Below are 15,369 nucleotides of genomic sequence, written 5' to 3'. Positions count from 1 at the left end.
CAGAGGGATTGATCCCCTGGAGCTGTGGTTACAATGGATTGTGAGCTGCCTGATGTGGGTGTTGGACATTGCACTCAAGTCCTCTGCAAGAACAGTACTTGGTCTTTGGCACTGAGGCACTTTTGCATCCCAATTTTAGAGTATTTCAAAGGGTCAGGTGTGCTCATCTGTTTTTATTTTGTATATGTATAAGTAAAATAGCTTTTATCAGTTTCTTATATCCCATGGCAGAGTTCTATTTCTTAAGTTCTGAGCCAATATTCTGATTATGGGTTACCACACATACTATTTCATATAGAATTGTGGAGCTAGAAAATGTTTTCTGTGGTAAAGCCCATAGGAGCACCGTGAAGTGGTTGAGGGAGTGTATGGCCAGCAAGGGTACGCACTCTACTCTGCTTACCTGCTTGCTATGTAAGATCCTTCGGCAGTCCTCTAGATATGTGCCACTAAAGTAGCAGAACTAACTGATGAAACACTTGGCACAAATCCAATTCCCTGAGAAAGGAATCCAGATGATTTCAGCAGGGATAGAATTGTAACACAGAGCTGGATGTAGGGCTCTGATGTGTGAGGCTCAGGGCCAAGTCATGGGAGTGCATAAAACAACAGAGCCAGGACTCCTTCTGTTTTTACTTCCTAATGCAAATATTAAAAACATACTGCAAGGGATGCTCACATATGCGATGCTAGTAATGTAATGCCAGGTTACCACCGAGCACATTTTCTGAAAACAGTTATTTCACTTCCTTGTCTATATCTATTGTAGCAAATACAAGGAAATCTTTGATAACTGGGGGATATCAGAGTCATAACTTGGACTTCCTCAGAGAATGTGGGACAATCAGTATTTTTACACTTGTGCTCATGCTTGGCTTCTCCTGAACTGATAGTCCTTTGGGTCGAGGACTATATTAATACAGCGCTCAACGCATGCATGCCTATCCAATTCCATCAATTCCATTCCGGGAGTAAGAGATGGGTTGCAGTGATTGTAGAGTTGGCATTTAGAATTCATCCCTAGTACCTTATGTGTGTACTTTAATTTTTGTGTTATACATTTATTGAAAACAAAATTCTGGTTAGCCTAGACTGATTGTACAAGATTTCAGTAAACAGAAAATTTAAAGTGTATGGCTTAAACTTTTGTTGACATGAATGGCAGATCTGAGAAGCTCTTGATACTCTTTTGATGATTGAATACAATGTTTAGTGAATAGTTTTCTCTAAGTGACTTTACATTTATTTGGGGGAGGGTACTGGAAAGCACTGCAGAATGCATGTAGAGGTCAGAGAACAACTTCTAGGAAGAAGTGTGTTCTCTTTGTCCGCTGTGTGTGTTCTGGGACTTGCACTGAGGCTATCAGGCTAAGAGCTACAGGGGATTTTGCTTTTAAGCCTGATTGCCAGCCAGTGAAGAGTAATAATTTAATAGAATAAACAAAAAACCTGTGTTTACAGATAAAATATTACTTCAGTGAGGGCTGTTTATAGAATGCGTTATTATATATGTATATATACACAGTATAATATATATATATTACTGAAAATGATAGTTGAGAAGAAAAATATACAGACATATCCAGTTAGTTGAACAATATTTAGTAAAAGGAAATCAAAAGTCTTTTTAATCTTAGAGGTGATCAACCTACATCTAAAAGTCTGAAATTTGATTACCCTCTATCAGTAGCAGAACCAAAATAATTATATCATAACACTCTGCCGGTCATCACAATGCTCAACTGATACTGACTGGCTTCTCCATTAGACAGACTTGCTGAAACAAGTTCTGCTCAGTGTCCCCTCTGCTGCCTCTCATACAGCCAAACCACGCATGATGGAGCTGCGTTCTTGGCTGGACTATTCTAAATGTGTCAGTCTTCTTTTTGGCAAGATTACATATACTGGGTGGTGCCAAAGTTTGGTTATGATTTTTAGTGGTTTTTTTAATCTATAATTATACAAACCTTTTAAGCTATTGATCCAACAGTTTTAGAAACTTGTAATTCTGGGAAATCCCTTCCTAAAGAGTATTAATTTACTTCTTATAATGACAGGTATTCTGTTACAGCTCCATTGAATGAATGATTTCGCTCGTGGTTCACAGAAAGCTGCCAGTTTTCTGTTGTGATGTTGCAAGCTTGGACGTCACTTCCCGGGGGAGCTCAGTGGTACTTGTAGGCAGACCTCTAAGATGTGCACTTCTCTACAATGGGTGGACATGGTCATAGCTACATCTGAGAGTATATGGGAAGGCTTGAATATGCAAAACCACCTTATGTAGAGCCCAGAGATAAGTATCCAGTCAGTATATTTTAGCTGTTCTTATTATTGGCTGTGTGTTCACATATATGCATAAGGCTTCTGCAGATGTGCCTCTGGATGCACAGAAAGGATGCATTAATGAGTTCTGCAGTTTTATCTTTGGTTCAGCATGAGTGCCCTTGTCCTGCTCTCCGTGCTTTTTGCTCTTGCATGTGGACAAGCAGCGTCTTTTTGTATTCCAACTGACTACACAATGTACGTGGATAGGAGAGAGTGTGCCTACTGCCTGACCATCAACACCACCGTCTGCGCTGGGTATTGTATGACACGGGTATGTTGTTTGTTGCATTTCATTTAGTTGTAAATTATATAGGCCTAAAGTGGTCTGTTAATATTTAGAAAGGAAGTGAGATAAATCATAGCATCATTTCCAAATCCAATGGTACTGTCATTTTGGAAAGCCAAGCACACTGTTTTCAGATTTATAATTATGTGACTTTACTCAGAGAGAAAGATACAGATACAGTCTACCCTCAAGATTTTGTTCTCCTGGTCAAAGATGAATGAGAAGGAAGCGTCTCTTTTTTTGTCTCTGAAGGGTTAAGTATGGATGTGTTAAGCTAGTACTGAGTAACAAAACTCAGGAGTCCTTTGTAGCGTATCACTGAACTAAAGGGATATCAGTAAATTATGGTCTTTCTATTGTACTATCTAAAGTTGTGTGAAGTTTCTTAAGTTATGATCCCATTTCTTCTCACAGGATATCAATGGCAAACTGTTTCTTCCCAAATATGCACTCTCCCAAGATGTTTGTACATACAGAGACTTCATCTACAGAACTGTGGAAATACCAGGATGTCCACTCCACGTTGCTCCGTACTTCTCCTACCCTGTTGCCATAAGCTGCAAGTGCGGCAAGTGTAATACTGACTATAGTGACTGTACACACGAGGCTGTCAGGACCAACTATTGCACCAAGCCACAGACATTCTATCTGGGGCGATTTTCTGTCTAACTTTAACAGCAGTGCAATCAGGTTAAATGTGTTTACCTGGAATAGAACTAATAAAATACCATTGACACACCTTGCCTGCCATTTAATCTATAGGTGCTTCCACATACGCATTGGAGAGCTTAAGAAACTTTAGAAGCAGAGGTGCATTAAAAAAAAAAAAAAAAAAAAGAAGCAGAGGTGCATGGAAAAGGCTGTCATGTTTCCATACAGAGTAGTGCAGAAGCAAAAATGGGAAGCAGGCACATGAGCTGCTGCTGCAAGCTATCCCTGAGGAGATTGCCTTACTCACAACAGGGCGGCTATCATGACCTAGGAAGAAATGTGAGGCTACTGCAGAGTTCCAGGAAGAAAGGACTGTCGTCAGAAGCTGGAGAAATGTATGTCACGAAGGTATTAGAAAAATTGTCCCTTTAAAGGCTAGCATCAGGGCTGGAGTGCAAGTGGTGACGCAGGGACATAGGACATCTGGCACAGAAAACTCTCTCCTCTATGTGTACCTCCATACAAGAGTGCTGTGCATAAAACCCCACCAGAACTCAGCCAAGAGCATGGCCACCATTCTCTTTAATTTAATTGCTCTGGTGGGCCAACTGACCTGTGAAGAGTATTCCTCGGAAGGCCAGCTTATAAAGCCTAGAAAAGAGGCCACTATCATTTTACATGTGGAAGCCTAAATCCTTCATAGTCCCTCAAGTAATAAGAGATACTTTCCAGCATTTATACCAAAAGCAACTTGTGCTTTGGGGCTTTGGCTGTCACGAAACACTAGCACAATCACTACAGGTCTTAGGGTCGTGAGAGAGAGAGAGAGAGAGAGAGAGAGAGAGAGAGAGAGAGAGAGAGAGAGAGAGAGAGAGAGAGAGCGCTGAGAGATTCAATGGAGTAGGTTGTGTGGTAGGTCTCTATTCTTAGTGAGGCATTGCTTTGGGTGAATAGGCTTAGTAGGGGGTTATTTTTCTTTTCCTTCCTTAGCTGTTCCCTTTAAAAAAATAACTTATTTATTTTTATTTTATGTGCATTGGTGTTTTGCCTGAATGTGTGTCTATATGAGGGTGTCTGATCTTGGAGTTATAGACAGCTGCCATGTGCATGCTGGGAATTGAACCCAGGACCTCTGAAAGAGCAGTCAGTGCTCTTAACCACTGAGCCATCTCTCCAGCCCCTAGATGCTCCTTCTTAGGAGTTGAACTTTAAGTGATGTTCAGTGGACTCAGTCTTTAAAGGACTATGTTTTTTTCAGCCATTAATTGTCACCCTGAAGCTGAAAACTATTTGTAGGTAGGGTCATTTAGAGTGTCTGTGCTGCACAGCCACTAGTTAAACTCAGCTGGGCGTCTTGTGAGTGCCTGCATTGGCAGATCCATGGGGTGGTGCAAACAGAGGGGCATCAGATCCACATTCTGTCAAGGATGAAGAATAACTGTGCACTCCCAAATAAGAGTCAAGAACTACAGTTCATTTACCTGAGGCAGGACCAGCTCAGAACATGGATACAGCCAGCCTGCACTATCACCAGCCTAGAGTGGCTGCATAAGAGAACTCATTGAAGGAAGTCTGTTTGGAAGATGCACACGTGAATTTTATCCTTGAAAGTAGAGCTTTCTAAAACACAAAAAGCCTTAGGATGGAGCTTAGAGATTGGGGTGCCCAACAACTTACTGCGTCCATGTGCTTGGAGATATGGGAGCTCTGTTTTAAGAGAGCTTGGTGTTCTTCTGATTTAACACAAGGAGAACAGATAGAGAGGCTCCAAAAAGGGGAAATAAAGAATCATTGCTTACAGTGTGTGAGAAAGGCAGAGAGAGGAGAGAAAGGAAGAGAGAGAGAGAGAGAGAGACCATTTCTTGAGCTCTGCCATAACTCAAGCTTTTGGGGCCACCGCTGCAGCAGTCTTTAACGGTCAAATTTGTTGAGAATAAATGGAATACCAGAATAGATGCATATAACAGAATAGCATGGTGCTTCCTGATAACAGGAAATTCTAATAATAGAAAGCCTTCGTTATATAACAAAAATGTCTTTAAAATTTAAGGGTAGCAAGTGTGAGCTAAACACCAAAATTCTCACTGAGGGACTTCCTCTCTAGCCTACTTCCAATGGAGTTTCTTTCTTGTCCGCTGTAGATGGTTTGTCCTTTTATATCTTTTAAGACAGTCTGGTGTCATTTTATTTTCCTCAGCTCTTCTTTATTCACTGTCATGCTGCTTACTGTTCATGTCCCTCCTTCTGGAGGCTGTATGCTCATTCTCCCTGGGTGCTCTCACATTCACATTTTCAGCCAAGTGGTTGGTGGGGTTGGGCATGGTACTCAGGTTATGAGCTGGCCATAGAGGTGTCTGCAGTCCTGCCCAGTAAGAGTCATCCCCAGACCCTGATTTCACCTGTTGAAAAAGGAGTGCTTGGTTTTGAGGTTGGTAGAATGGGAGCTTGGAGCCACTGATGGCCATCTTTGGGGTCTCTTAGAAACACAGACTGAGACAAAAGAGCCAAGCCAGAGGGAAATCAGAAAGCCCACAGACGAGAAACAGTCCTGCTGATTACAGTTGAGTGTCATCTGTAAAGAAAGCACTCCTTTCCTCTTTTCACACTTGGCCATGAAAAGCTTTGGCTGGTACAGCAGCTCTCAGATGTTCCTGATACCATCCCTTAGGTATGCATCTACCCCTGTTGTTTCTCGTGTTTCTCCTCATCTTTCTTGATCCTTCTCTTAAGTGGGTCACCCATACCCCTGCACACACACACACACACACACACACACACACACACAAAATCCACAACCCCTTGCAGTGTTCTAATTACTTCCCCCTGAGTTCTTATTCTGGGCCTTAAAAAAAGTTCACTACAGTAGCCACATGCTTCCTTGCTTCTCTTTTTCCTCTTGTCAACTACAACTTGGTTTCTCCTATTCTCCCTTGAAGCTGTTTCAGTAAGGGTGACAGTGGCTAGCTAGTTGTCAATACACAGACAGCTCTTGTCTTGACCTCTGTGCTTCCAAAGGGCCCTGGCAAAGGAAACATACCTGCATTCACAGTGCTATAGAGCCAAAGCTTTCAGATCTAGTCCTAATGAGGATGACACCAACCTTACTTTTCTTTGAGATAAAAATCTCAGCCTAGGCAGGTTTTGAACTTGCTCTGTAGCCCAGCTGGTCCTCTTGTCTGCCTCCCAAGTGTTGAGGTGGCAGGTGTGTACCCCAATGCCTCACCTACTTTTAAAATGCATCTTCCTTTTTAACCTTCTTTCTCAAAGGTGACTCAAAACTCTATGTTACAGTCATTAGCTGATAATAGCAATGTAGGTCTGGACCATATCTGAGGGCCAGTTTTGCTTGATGTTGCTATAGGCATGATCTTATACGTCCTGTTGGTCCTTTGGACACTGCTAAAGGAAGAACATAGTTTAAAAAGCCTTGAGTCTATATTAATTTGTCCTTGGATGACCAAAGGATGTACCGGTGTCAATTAGATGAAGCTGGCTTCCCCCTTAAAGAAGCATAGCTTTCCTTTTCTATCTAACTAGAGGCAAGGCAGATGTTAGATGCCCGCTGCTGAAGGAACACAGGCAGCCCAAAGACAACTTATTAATCTCATGTTAAGAAATATGTGTGCAATAAATAGCTGTTGCAAGATTTTAACTTTTAGCATAGAGCTCTGTAATTAAAGCATTTTTAGATTTATTTCTTTTATATCAAAAAATATTTTTCCTCCATGTACGTATGTGCTCCATATGCCTGGTACCCACAGAGGTCAGAAGAAGGCATTGGGTTCCCTGGTCGTGATGGTTGTGAGCCACCATGTTGATGCTAGAGACCAAACCCAGGTCCTTTATGGGAGCAACAAGTGCTCCAATTTCTTAAACTTTACTTTATCATTGAGGAATTTTTAAAAAGATTATTATTTCTCGCTCTGGGTTTGTGCCTGCACGAGTTTATGTGCCCCATGTATACAGAGATGCTCTCTGAGGTAGAGGCAGTTGTGAACCACCTGATGGGTGCTGAGACCCAGGCCTTCTGCAAGAGCAGTAAGCACTTCTAGCCCCTCACTGGAGATTCAGTCATGGCAGGCAGCTTAGAGTTCTTTTCTGAGCTTCAGAGTCATATATCCAAAGCCAGTTCATTTTTCCTCTTTAAAACAAATTGTGTGTGTGTACATGCTGGTGTCCCATGCTGTATTGGTGGAGGTTAGGGGACAGCCTGTGGGGCTACTTTTTCCTTCCATCATGTGGGATGTAGGGACTGAGCTCAGGCCATCAGGCTTGGTGGAAGTGCTTTTATCTACTAAGTGTCCAGCCTCACTCTTTCTCTTGCGTGTCCTGAGGTCGTCTTCTCTCACACTGCCACCATCTGTGTGTCACTCTTCCAGCTGCCAAGCCAGAAGCCCGCATGCTAGCCCAGGCCCCTCTCTTATCCCTCCCAGCGAAGTTCTTGTGTGTATTTCGTGCTAGGGTGGGCATCTAACACACCAGTTAGAAATCTTTACGACTGGTCTTTGCCATAGGCATCTTTAAAAGTCTTGATACTTGAAAGCTTGGTTTGTTAAGAGTTTTATCCATAACTCACAGTTTAAAATGTTTTCCTCATTACCTTAGGGCAAAATAAGATTTGTATAAAACAGATTCCTAATTACCAGGGTTCTTCGTTTTGTTAGTTTGGGACAAGGCCTCCCCATCCCCCCGAAGGTTTTCATGTGCCATTTCAGAGTCTTCTTGTGTGTTTTTCTCAGGAAACAAAAGCATGCTTTTTCTTCCATTTCGACCTTGGCTGGTATGTAAGTGTTTTTCAGGAGTCAGGTCAGAGATCCAACATAAAGGAAGTCTGTGTCTCCAGCCCACTCTTGGTTATTGGCTCTCTCACAGCAGTGCGGGCCTGCTTTCCCGGGCGCAGCTTGTCATGGTCCTGTTCTCCTAGAGGGTCACCAAATTCATAAGGCAGCAGCCTCAAACAGTAAACCAAAACCCACACCAACCCCTCCACCTCTTACGTTAGTGTAAAACATTTATTATAAGAAGGAACAGGTCCAGAGAAAAATATACCAATGCCCGCTGTGATCACTATATAGCTTTTGAATTAAAACAGAACTGGAGAATGTATCAAAAGTTGTTATTGTGATCAACAAATGTTTATACAGCTAATTGGGATCTTCGGTTTTTCATGATCTTTAGAAAATGATTTACCACAGAGACTTCTTTGCCAGAGTATCAACATAATTATAATAGCTAATATTCAGTAGTTCCTAGGTATAAGTATTTATGTTATAGTTCCTAGGTATGATAATTATTTGTTAGTTATTGAATTATTTAATAATTAACATACAGTTTAAACTTTTTAACTGAATTGTTTGCTGTTTAATAGAAAAATTAAAAAAAAACATAAAATATACAGAAAAAAAAAAACCGAAACAGAAAAAAGGGTTCTGTCATATTAACTCAACGCTTTGTGAAGCCAGCACAAACCAGGCTTTGTAAAGCACAGGCTGTGTGTGCTACTCATATTTGCCATGTTTTCCCTGTTTTCAGGGGCAGCATCTGAACTGTGAATACCTTGGTTGTTGTAAGGACACCAAACAATAATGTTTTGTATTGCTGTAGTATTTCCACTTTAAAAATCATCTATATATAAAATTCCTTTATAGTAAAAAAAAAAAAAAAAAATGGAGGATCTTTAAAGAAAATAGAAAATCTTCACTCTTAAAATACACACAAATACCAGTTTGCTTCAGATAAGCTTAAGCCAGTGCTACCGTTTGAGAGACATAAATTGCTCTTTTCTGGGGGTGGGGAAATGGGCTTGGTGTTCAAGAGCATGCCATCGGGGCCTTAAAATCTGGGCAGTGGGGAATGCTGGTAGCTGTCCTTGGGGGCCACAGAAACCATCTTTACCAGTGACAAGAGACTGAACACTCTGAATATTTGCTAAAATTATTTCAGAAGGGAGAAAAATGCTACCTTCTTTATTGATTATTATTGAGGCTATTATCATCTCCCTATTAGTCTCATTTTCACCCAGCCACATCTATTAGATTCCCTCAGGAAAATGATGGCTATTGCTACAGGAGGACCACACTGGCCCCAGGATTAATTTGACAGGCTAACCCACAGATAACCAAGTGTTTCCGGAGGAAGGAGGAACAATTTGGGTGAACCGGTGCTAGCTGAAATACAACTATAGGTAGTTAGAATCCCTGGGGTGTTACTTTTCAGCCCACCTCACAATAACAGCAGAAGGGCTGGCAATCTGATTCTACTATATTGTTTGGGTAAACTGGTAGTTAACTCATTTAAATAATCCATGTGAAAGTGTATAAGAAGATACAGTAGGATCTTAAGTCAAGAAGTGTAAGTACATAAAAAAAATTTAATTTAAAATAACCTAAAATGTTTGCGTCTGATCTCAAATTAGTTCAGGTAAACAGAAATACACAAGTGTATGTGTATGTATACAAACATTTATATCCATATTTTCATACAGGTACACATGTATTAAAATTACATATGTAGATATCCTTAGGAGATGTGTATTTAAGATATGTATAGATTCAAGACATAGGGATTATATATCTCTATAGATATAGCTTTCTCTATTCACATAAAGATATATATCCATCTTTACTTGGAGATGGAAGTCTCTACTTTTCTTAGCACATTCTTTGGAAAGCTTAACCCACAAGGAGGTACACTAGTCACATATGACACAGATTTCTAGACTTCTTCCTCTGCATTAAAAAAATTATTTCTATTCGTCTGCTTATAGCTACTCTGGTTTTCTTTAAACTTATTCATTCAGAAACTCACTTCTGTGGAATGGGAAATAACTCTGAGCTGGAGGGGCCTGAGCACACACTTGAGCCTGTTTGCTCTCTTCAGTAGACAGACACACTAAAGCTGTAAGACAGACTGATCACTCTTTGCTTCAAGGATCGCATTTGTCAACTACTGGAGTATATAAATCATGAGGTGAGTTTTACTTTAAATAATCCTTTGCTTAGGTTACAGTTACACTTTTAACTCCCTCACATTTCCCATCCAAAGTTGGTAGCAGTAGCAAGAACAGCTGAAAGAGAAAAGTGAGCAGTGCTCGGTGCCTGAGACCAGCCCAGCAGTTGTGTGTTGGCAGTGAAACACTTTGTAAAAGTTTCTTGAAGCATAGCACTTTGTTTTAGCATATATCAAAGTCTTACGTTCTTAGCGGGCACATTGGCAACTCTGAGGGTTTCCCAGATCCCCCACACCCTCACTTTTGTGTGGCCAAATACAGTCTTAAGAATCCGTAATTCATATCCTTAAAAAAGTTGTTACATTATGACCAATACGCCAATTTAGGTTCTTACTGTGGGGTTTTTCCACCTGGTGGTCAAAAGGCCAAGGAGTGGCTGGGTTTTCCCACTTAAAAGCAACCACCCAGTCTCCCCAAAGCCCTCAGCGTTTATTTCCACAGGGATTTGCTGAGAAAGAATATAGTTGTGCTGCAGCTGAGTGTATAAAAATAGTTTCCCTCCCCTAACGTGCCTTTGTTGTGTGTATACAACTTGGAGAAAGGGTTTATCTAGGTTTGGCCAAGGTACTCATAACATATCTGAGTTATGGGGGGAGGGAGGTTATTTATTTTAAAGGATAAAACTGTATTCTTAATCTAGAAGAATTCTCTACACAGATAAATAGGAAAATGCAAAAAATTAGGAAAATATGTAAACTCAAGTCATGAGGTATTCTGAAGGTAAGGTGCCAGTGAGAGTTCTCCCAGCATGCACTGCAGGGTTCTTGCTTTTGCCTGTCACCACAGCTGGAGAAGCACTCAGGGTGTGAGATAAAAGCCCTTTGGGGAAAGTGAGGCTTCCAGCAGTTCAAAGCTGAGTCAGGAAAGAAGAGGGATAAAGCAACATTTGCATGACTTTGTATAACAACATTTTTCCCCCCTTAAAAGTTGTTATTTTTAGTCCTAAAAGCACTCACTTTTATGGGGCACATGCTTGTCTATGCAACTTCTTTTTCCAGAGAGAAGTTCTCTGTTTTTAAATACTAAGAACGCATGACTTTTTCAAATTAGATTTTTCCATGCTATATTTACTTTTACAGATGTGTTTAGCTTTGAAACTGTGGCTTACTGTATTTGGGGAGAATATATATATATATTCCAAGAAACTTTTACACTCAACTTAGATACAATCAGTCTTGATATTTCTCCATGATCCCTTAAGTCTTATAGCTTATATCTTCCATTAACTAGAAATTCTGGATTCTTTTATGTAGCTAACTTTCACGGCTAAAATCTGAGAAATGGGCCCATTATTACATTTCCTGAAGAGCCAGGTGTTAGAAGTCTCTCATTACTGTTTTGTTTTTTTAACTTACATCAGTTATTCTGCTTGCAAACAAGGACTCGGGATCCCCAGGAAACAGATACAAGTATGTGCAGTGCATATACCAGAAACTCACAGAGCACATATGTGACATTCACTCAAGGGTCAAGTCAGTAATGAGTCAGACAGACATACATGTGCAAATATACAGTTGACCAAAAATTATTTTAGCTTCTAATATCCTGAATATTAAAAATGAGCTGAGACAGCTCTTGTGACATTTAGTATGAGAACTCTAGATTGCAATTTTCATGATGAAGTGTCTTTAAATCACATCTCGTGAGTTTCGTATTGCACAGCAAAGCACCATGCTGAATATCATGCCAAAGATCTGCAACAGAAAGAGACAGTCATTAGCAACTTACACATGTGAGCTCCAGAAAAAAGATCACAGACTGGCAGTGTCTAGCTCAAGTTACCAAATAATCATAGCCAACAACACTGACTGTAAATGACATTTTCATGTGATCCTTAAGGATGGCTGCTGAGCAAGACATATTGCTATGTTATCTTCCTTAACAAACGCATCTGTTTCAAAAAACAGCTGTTTCTCTTTCTGGCTTATAGTTCTAAATGGTTTTAGCTGAATATTAGTTCTATTGTATTCATTTAGAAAAACATGTTCTTAATTTCTTAGGTAAATGTGCTTATGGTCTCACTGTCAATAAACTTTAATTCCTAGAGCAGTGGAGCCCTGTCAAATAGTGGAGTTTCTCTTTATTCTTGGTCCATATCTATGCAAATAGTACATGACTGTTTACCTCAGTAGTTCTACCAAAATATAAATGGAAGTAATGGAGCTATAATATTCCAGACTTCTGTCTCTTGGACAGTTCTCTGAGAAGCCACATACCTGGGTGGAACCACTGTCTCCGTGGCTTGAAGAGAATACCAGAAGGTCCTTTTTGGTGTTTTTAGTCATTACCCCTACCAGAGGAACCCGGTGTGTGAGCGCCTCAGTAATGACTGCTACTGTTTGTTCTTAAAGCTTGGCGCCATGTTTCTGATTCTGTCCTCGATCCCATGCCAAGACAGACTAAGGTCTGGGAACGTGTAAGGCATCAGGGCAGGAGCTGCTCTGGGAGGGCAGAGGCAGACGGGTCAGGACTTAACCGGCAAGGATCTCAGGGCTGCAGCTGCCGCAGCCAGCACCAGTATGTGGCAGGGGAGATGGGCCGTTGCTTAGGTGATTACATTATGCAGTCTTGCCTTATGGAAGAACTCAGGGAGAAACTCCTGGGGTGCTGACTCAAGACAGACAAGCCAGAGTACTTTCCCATTCCAATGGCTACAAGTTGGGATGTGCCCTCACCTCATCCTGGGTATAGTCTGAGGGGCTCCCTCTGAGAGATTTCTTCACTCTAAGCATGCTGTGGTCTTGAGTCAGGGCTGACTGCGACCATGCTATACAGTTGTTGAGACTACCTGATTGTCAGCACATTCTACTTGGTACCTCCATTTTGTGAAATGTTTACAAACTGCTTGCATGGCTCATCTTATGTCAACTTGACACAAGCTAGAGTTATCTGAAAGAACTGAGAAAATGTCTCTATAAGATCTGGTTGTAGGTCATCTTCTTAATTAGTGATTGATAGGGGAGGGCCTAGCCCATCGTGGGGGGTGCCAGCCCTGGGCTGCTGGTCCTCTGGTCTATAAGAAAGCAGGGTAAGCCAGACAGTCAGCAGCGCCCCTCCATGGCCTGTGGATCAGCTCCTGCCTCCAGGGTCCTGCCCTTTTTGAGTTGCTGTCCTGACTTCCTTCATCAATGAATAATGATGCGGAGGTGTGAGCCACATAAGCTCTTCCCTCTCGGAGTAGCTTCCGTCATGGTGTTTCGTTGTAACTGTAGGAACTAAGACACTGCTTTAGAACCATCACTAGGGAGCTGCAGAGCTGTAACAAGGTTAGCCCAGAGCATGTGGAGAGGGCACGTGAAATATCCCTGGATTTGGAGGACCTCAGCGTAGTACTTCTAGCTACTGCCCCACCTTCTGTTCTGGATACAGAGAAGGGGGAAAGTGCTTGGGTATCCCCTGAGAACAACCAATTCATGGATTTCTTCAACATCCTTTGTGTAGACCTTAAGTTAATCTACTTTCTGAGAGAGCAGTGAACCCAGGAAGTGAATGCAGTCTGTGATCACAGTACTTTCCCTCTGCTGCCTCATCAGTGCACAGGTGAGGAGGCTGACTTGCTGCCATGTTACTGTGAACTGGCATCACTTACCGAGGTTATGAGTGGCAGGCTTAAATGGGAAGCAGTTGCAATGAAAAAGCCCAGGTTAAGATTAGGTAGATACTGGAATTTGTGTCATCTTTTACAGGGTTACTACTGATGGATGTAATTAGCTGAGGAGATGTACTGTGAACCAAGGTCTTCACCCAACACAAAAACTATCACTTAAGAGATTGCCATCTCCAATTTGAAGAAAGATATGATATAAGGATCTAATACTTCTCAGAAGACAAAATGACTACATTCTGGAACTTTCTTACCGTGAGACCTGCAATGCCAATACCGACGATTCCAATGAGCTGGAGCTTAACACTGATTATGGTTTCAATTTTGTCGAAGCAATTCTGTTTTGGAAAAAAAGTCAGCAGTAAAAACTGATTGTGAGCTAATCCATGTCAGCTCCTGCTCATGTGCAAACTAATCAGCCTGACAACCATAAGGCAGAAATGCAGTGTTGGGGTAAATGCAAGCTTCTCCCTTTTGGAAAGCTTCTCTACTGAGGCCATTGGCCGGCTTCAGAGCTCTGAATATGGCTCTACAAAGCTGCTTCTAGAGGACCCCAGGCTTTGCAAAACTTAGGCCTCTTCTTACTTTCAGCAAAGAAAGATAAGATGTTCTCTAAATAATACCTCCCCTTTGTAACTTATAGCTTAAAAGACATTTTATACACTTGATGTATTTGACTATGCAAGGCATGAATTATCTATGATGAAATCAAAAGGTCTGCATGGGGGTTGAATTAAATTGTGGAAAGCCAATCCTTAGGGAAACCAGGTCTTGGGATTTAGAAGATCCTTCTCTCCAGTGTTAGCTGGGCTGTGAGTTTTAACCTTTGACCCTTAGAGAGCTGTGAAGCATGGTTTGAAGGGGGCGGGGGCGGATAAATTGGGCAGAGGGCATAGAGGGACCATCTGTAACCATTGTTAGTTTCCCAGTGCCACATGCTTCCTCTTGGAGTCTTCCTACATAGAGGAATGCTCTAGCTCAGATGCATCCTCAGGACACACATCTTCAGCACCCTCTGATGCCCACATAGCTGGATGAAACAGCAACCCCACTCTCTCATCTCCTCTTATAATTAGTGATTCTGCAGCCCCAGTGTCAGCCTCTGGAGTGGGTTGGTGGACGCGGTGCAGTAAGGTGTAGCTTCCTCTGCTCTCAGGAGGCTTGGCGGGGAGGATGCAGCCCCAAGGAGAAAAGATAATGCATTCCTATGAAAGCCTGGAGCACTGCTGGAGACAGCAGCTTCCTGGCGTGCCAGAGAAAGCCACAGTCCATCGGCAGCATTTCTAGCATTCCTTCCTTCACCTGGACTTTCTTCTGTGCCAGGCACTGTTTAAGGTGACAAGCACACAAAAGGTAGGAGTACCCCTTTGCAACTTTCCTTCCCTTCCTCACAGCCCAAGAGGTGCCCCTTTTCTGTGGAAGGTTAGCTCCCGCTCTGGCTCTGGCTTTCACTCCCTCTCAGGAAGCCTGCCAGCTGCCCTCTTTCCTTTCTAT

General features: G+C 41.8%; 2 protein-coding genes across 2 annotated transcripts in view; one reads left to right on the top strand and one right to left on the bottom strand.

Moving 5' to 3' along the window:
* Positions 1 to 2,413: 2,413 nt before the first annotated feature.
* Positions 2,414 to 3,280, top strand: Tshb (thyroid stimulating hormone subunit beta). The gene is made up of 2 exons (XM_051165936.1): positions 2,414 to 2,596; positions 3,026 to 3,280. Exons 1-2 carry the CDS (start codon positions 2,435 to 2,437, stop codon positions 3,278 to 3,280), a joined length of 417 nt encoding a protein of 138 aa, XP_051021893.1. The 5' UTR covers positions 2,414 to 2,434.
* Positions 3,281 to 10,866: 7,586 nt separating this feature from the next.
* Tspan2 (tetraspanin 2) overlaps positions 10,867 to 15,369 on the bottom strand; it is a 37,694-nt gene continuing 33,191 nt past the window's right edge. The window contains exons 7-8 of the mRNA XM_051165517.1: positions 14,130 to 14,213; positions 10,867 to 11,965 (exon numbers count right to left, since the gene is read on the bottom strand). Of these exons, the coding sequence (XP_051021474.1) occupies positions 11,900 to 11,965; positions 14,130 to 14,213 (150 nt within the window). The 3' untranslated portion in view covers positions 10,867 to 11,899. The remainder of the gene's footprint in view (positions 11,966 to 14,129; positions 14,214 to 15,369) is intronic.

The sequence above is a fragment of the Acomys russatus genome, chromosome 23 (assembly GCF_903995435.1).
Source record: "Acomys russatus chromosome 23, mAcoRus1.1, whole genome shotgun sequence".
NCBI lineage: Eukaryota > Metazoa > Chordata > Mammalia > Rodentia > Muridae > Acomys > Acomys russatus.
Note: the sequence above shows the minus strand (reverse complement) of the source record. Positions and strands in the feature narration are given on the sequence as shown.

What these genes read in the sequence shown, in the direction of transcription:
- Tshb (XM_051165936.1), top strand. Translation starts at nt 2,435, where the DNA reads ATGAGTGCCCTTGTCCTGCTCTCCGTGCTTTTTGCTCTTGCATGTGGA. An exon ending in CTGGGTATTGTATGACACGG is followed by an intron (nt 2,597 to 3,025) that starts GTATGTTGTTTG and finishes TTCTTCTCACAG; the next exon opens with GATATCAATGGCAAACTGTT.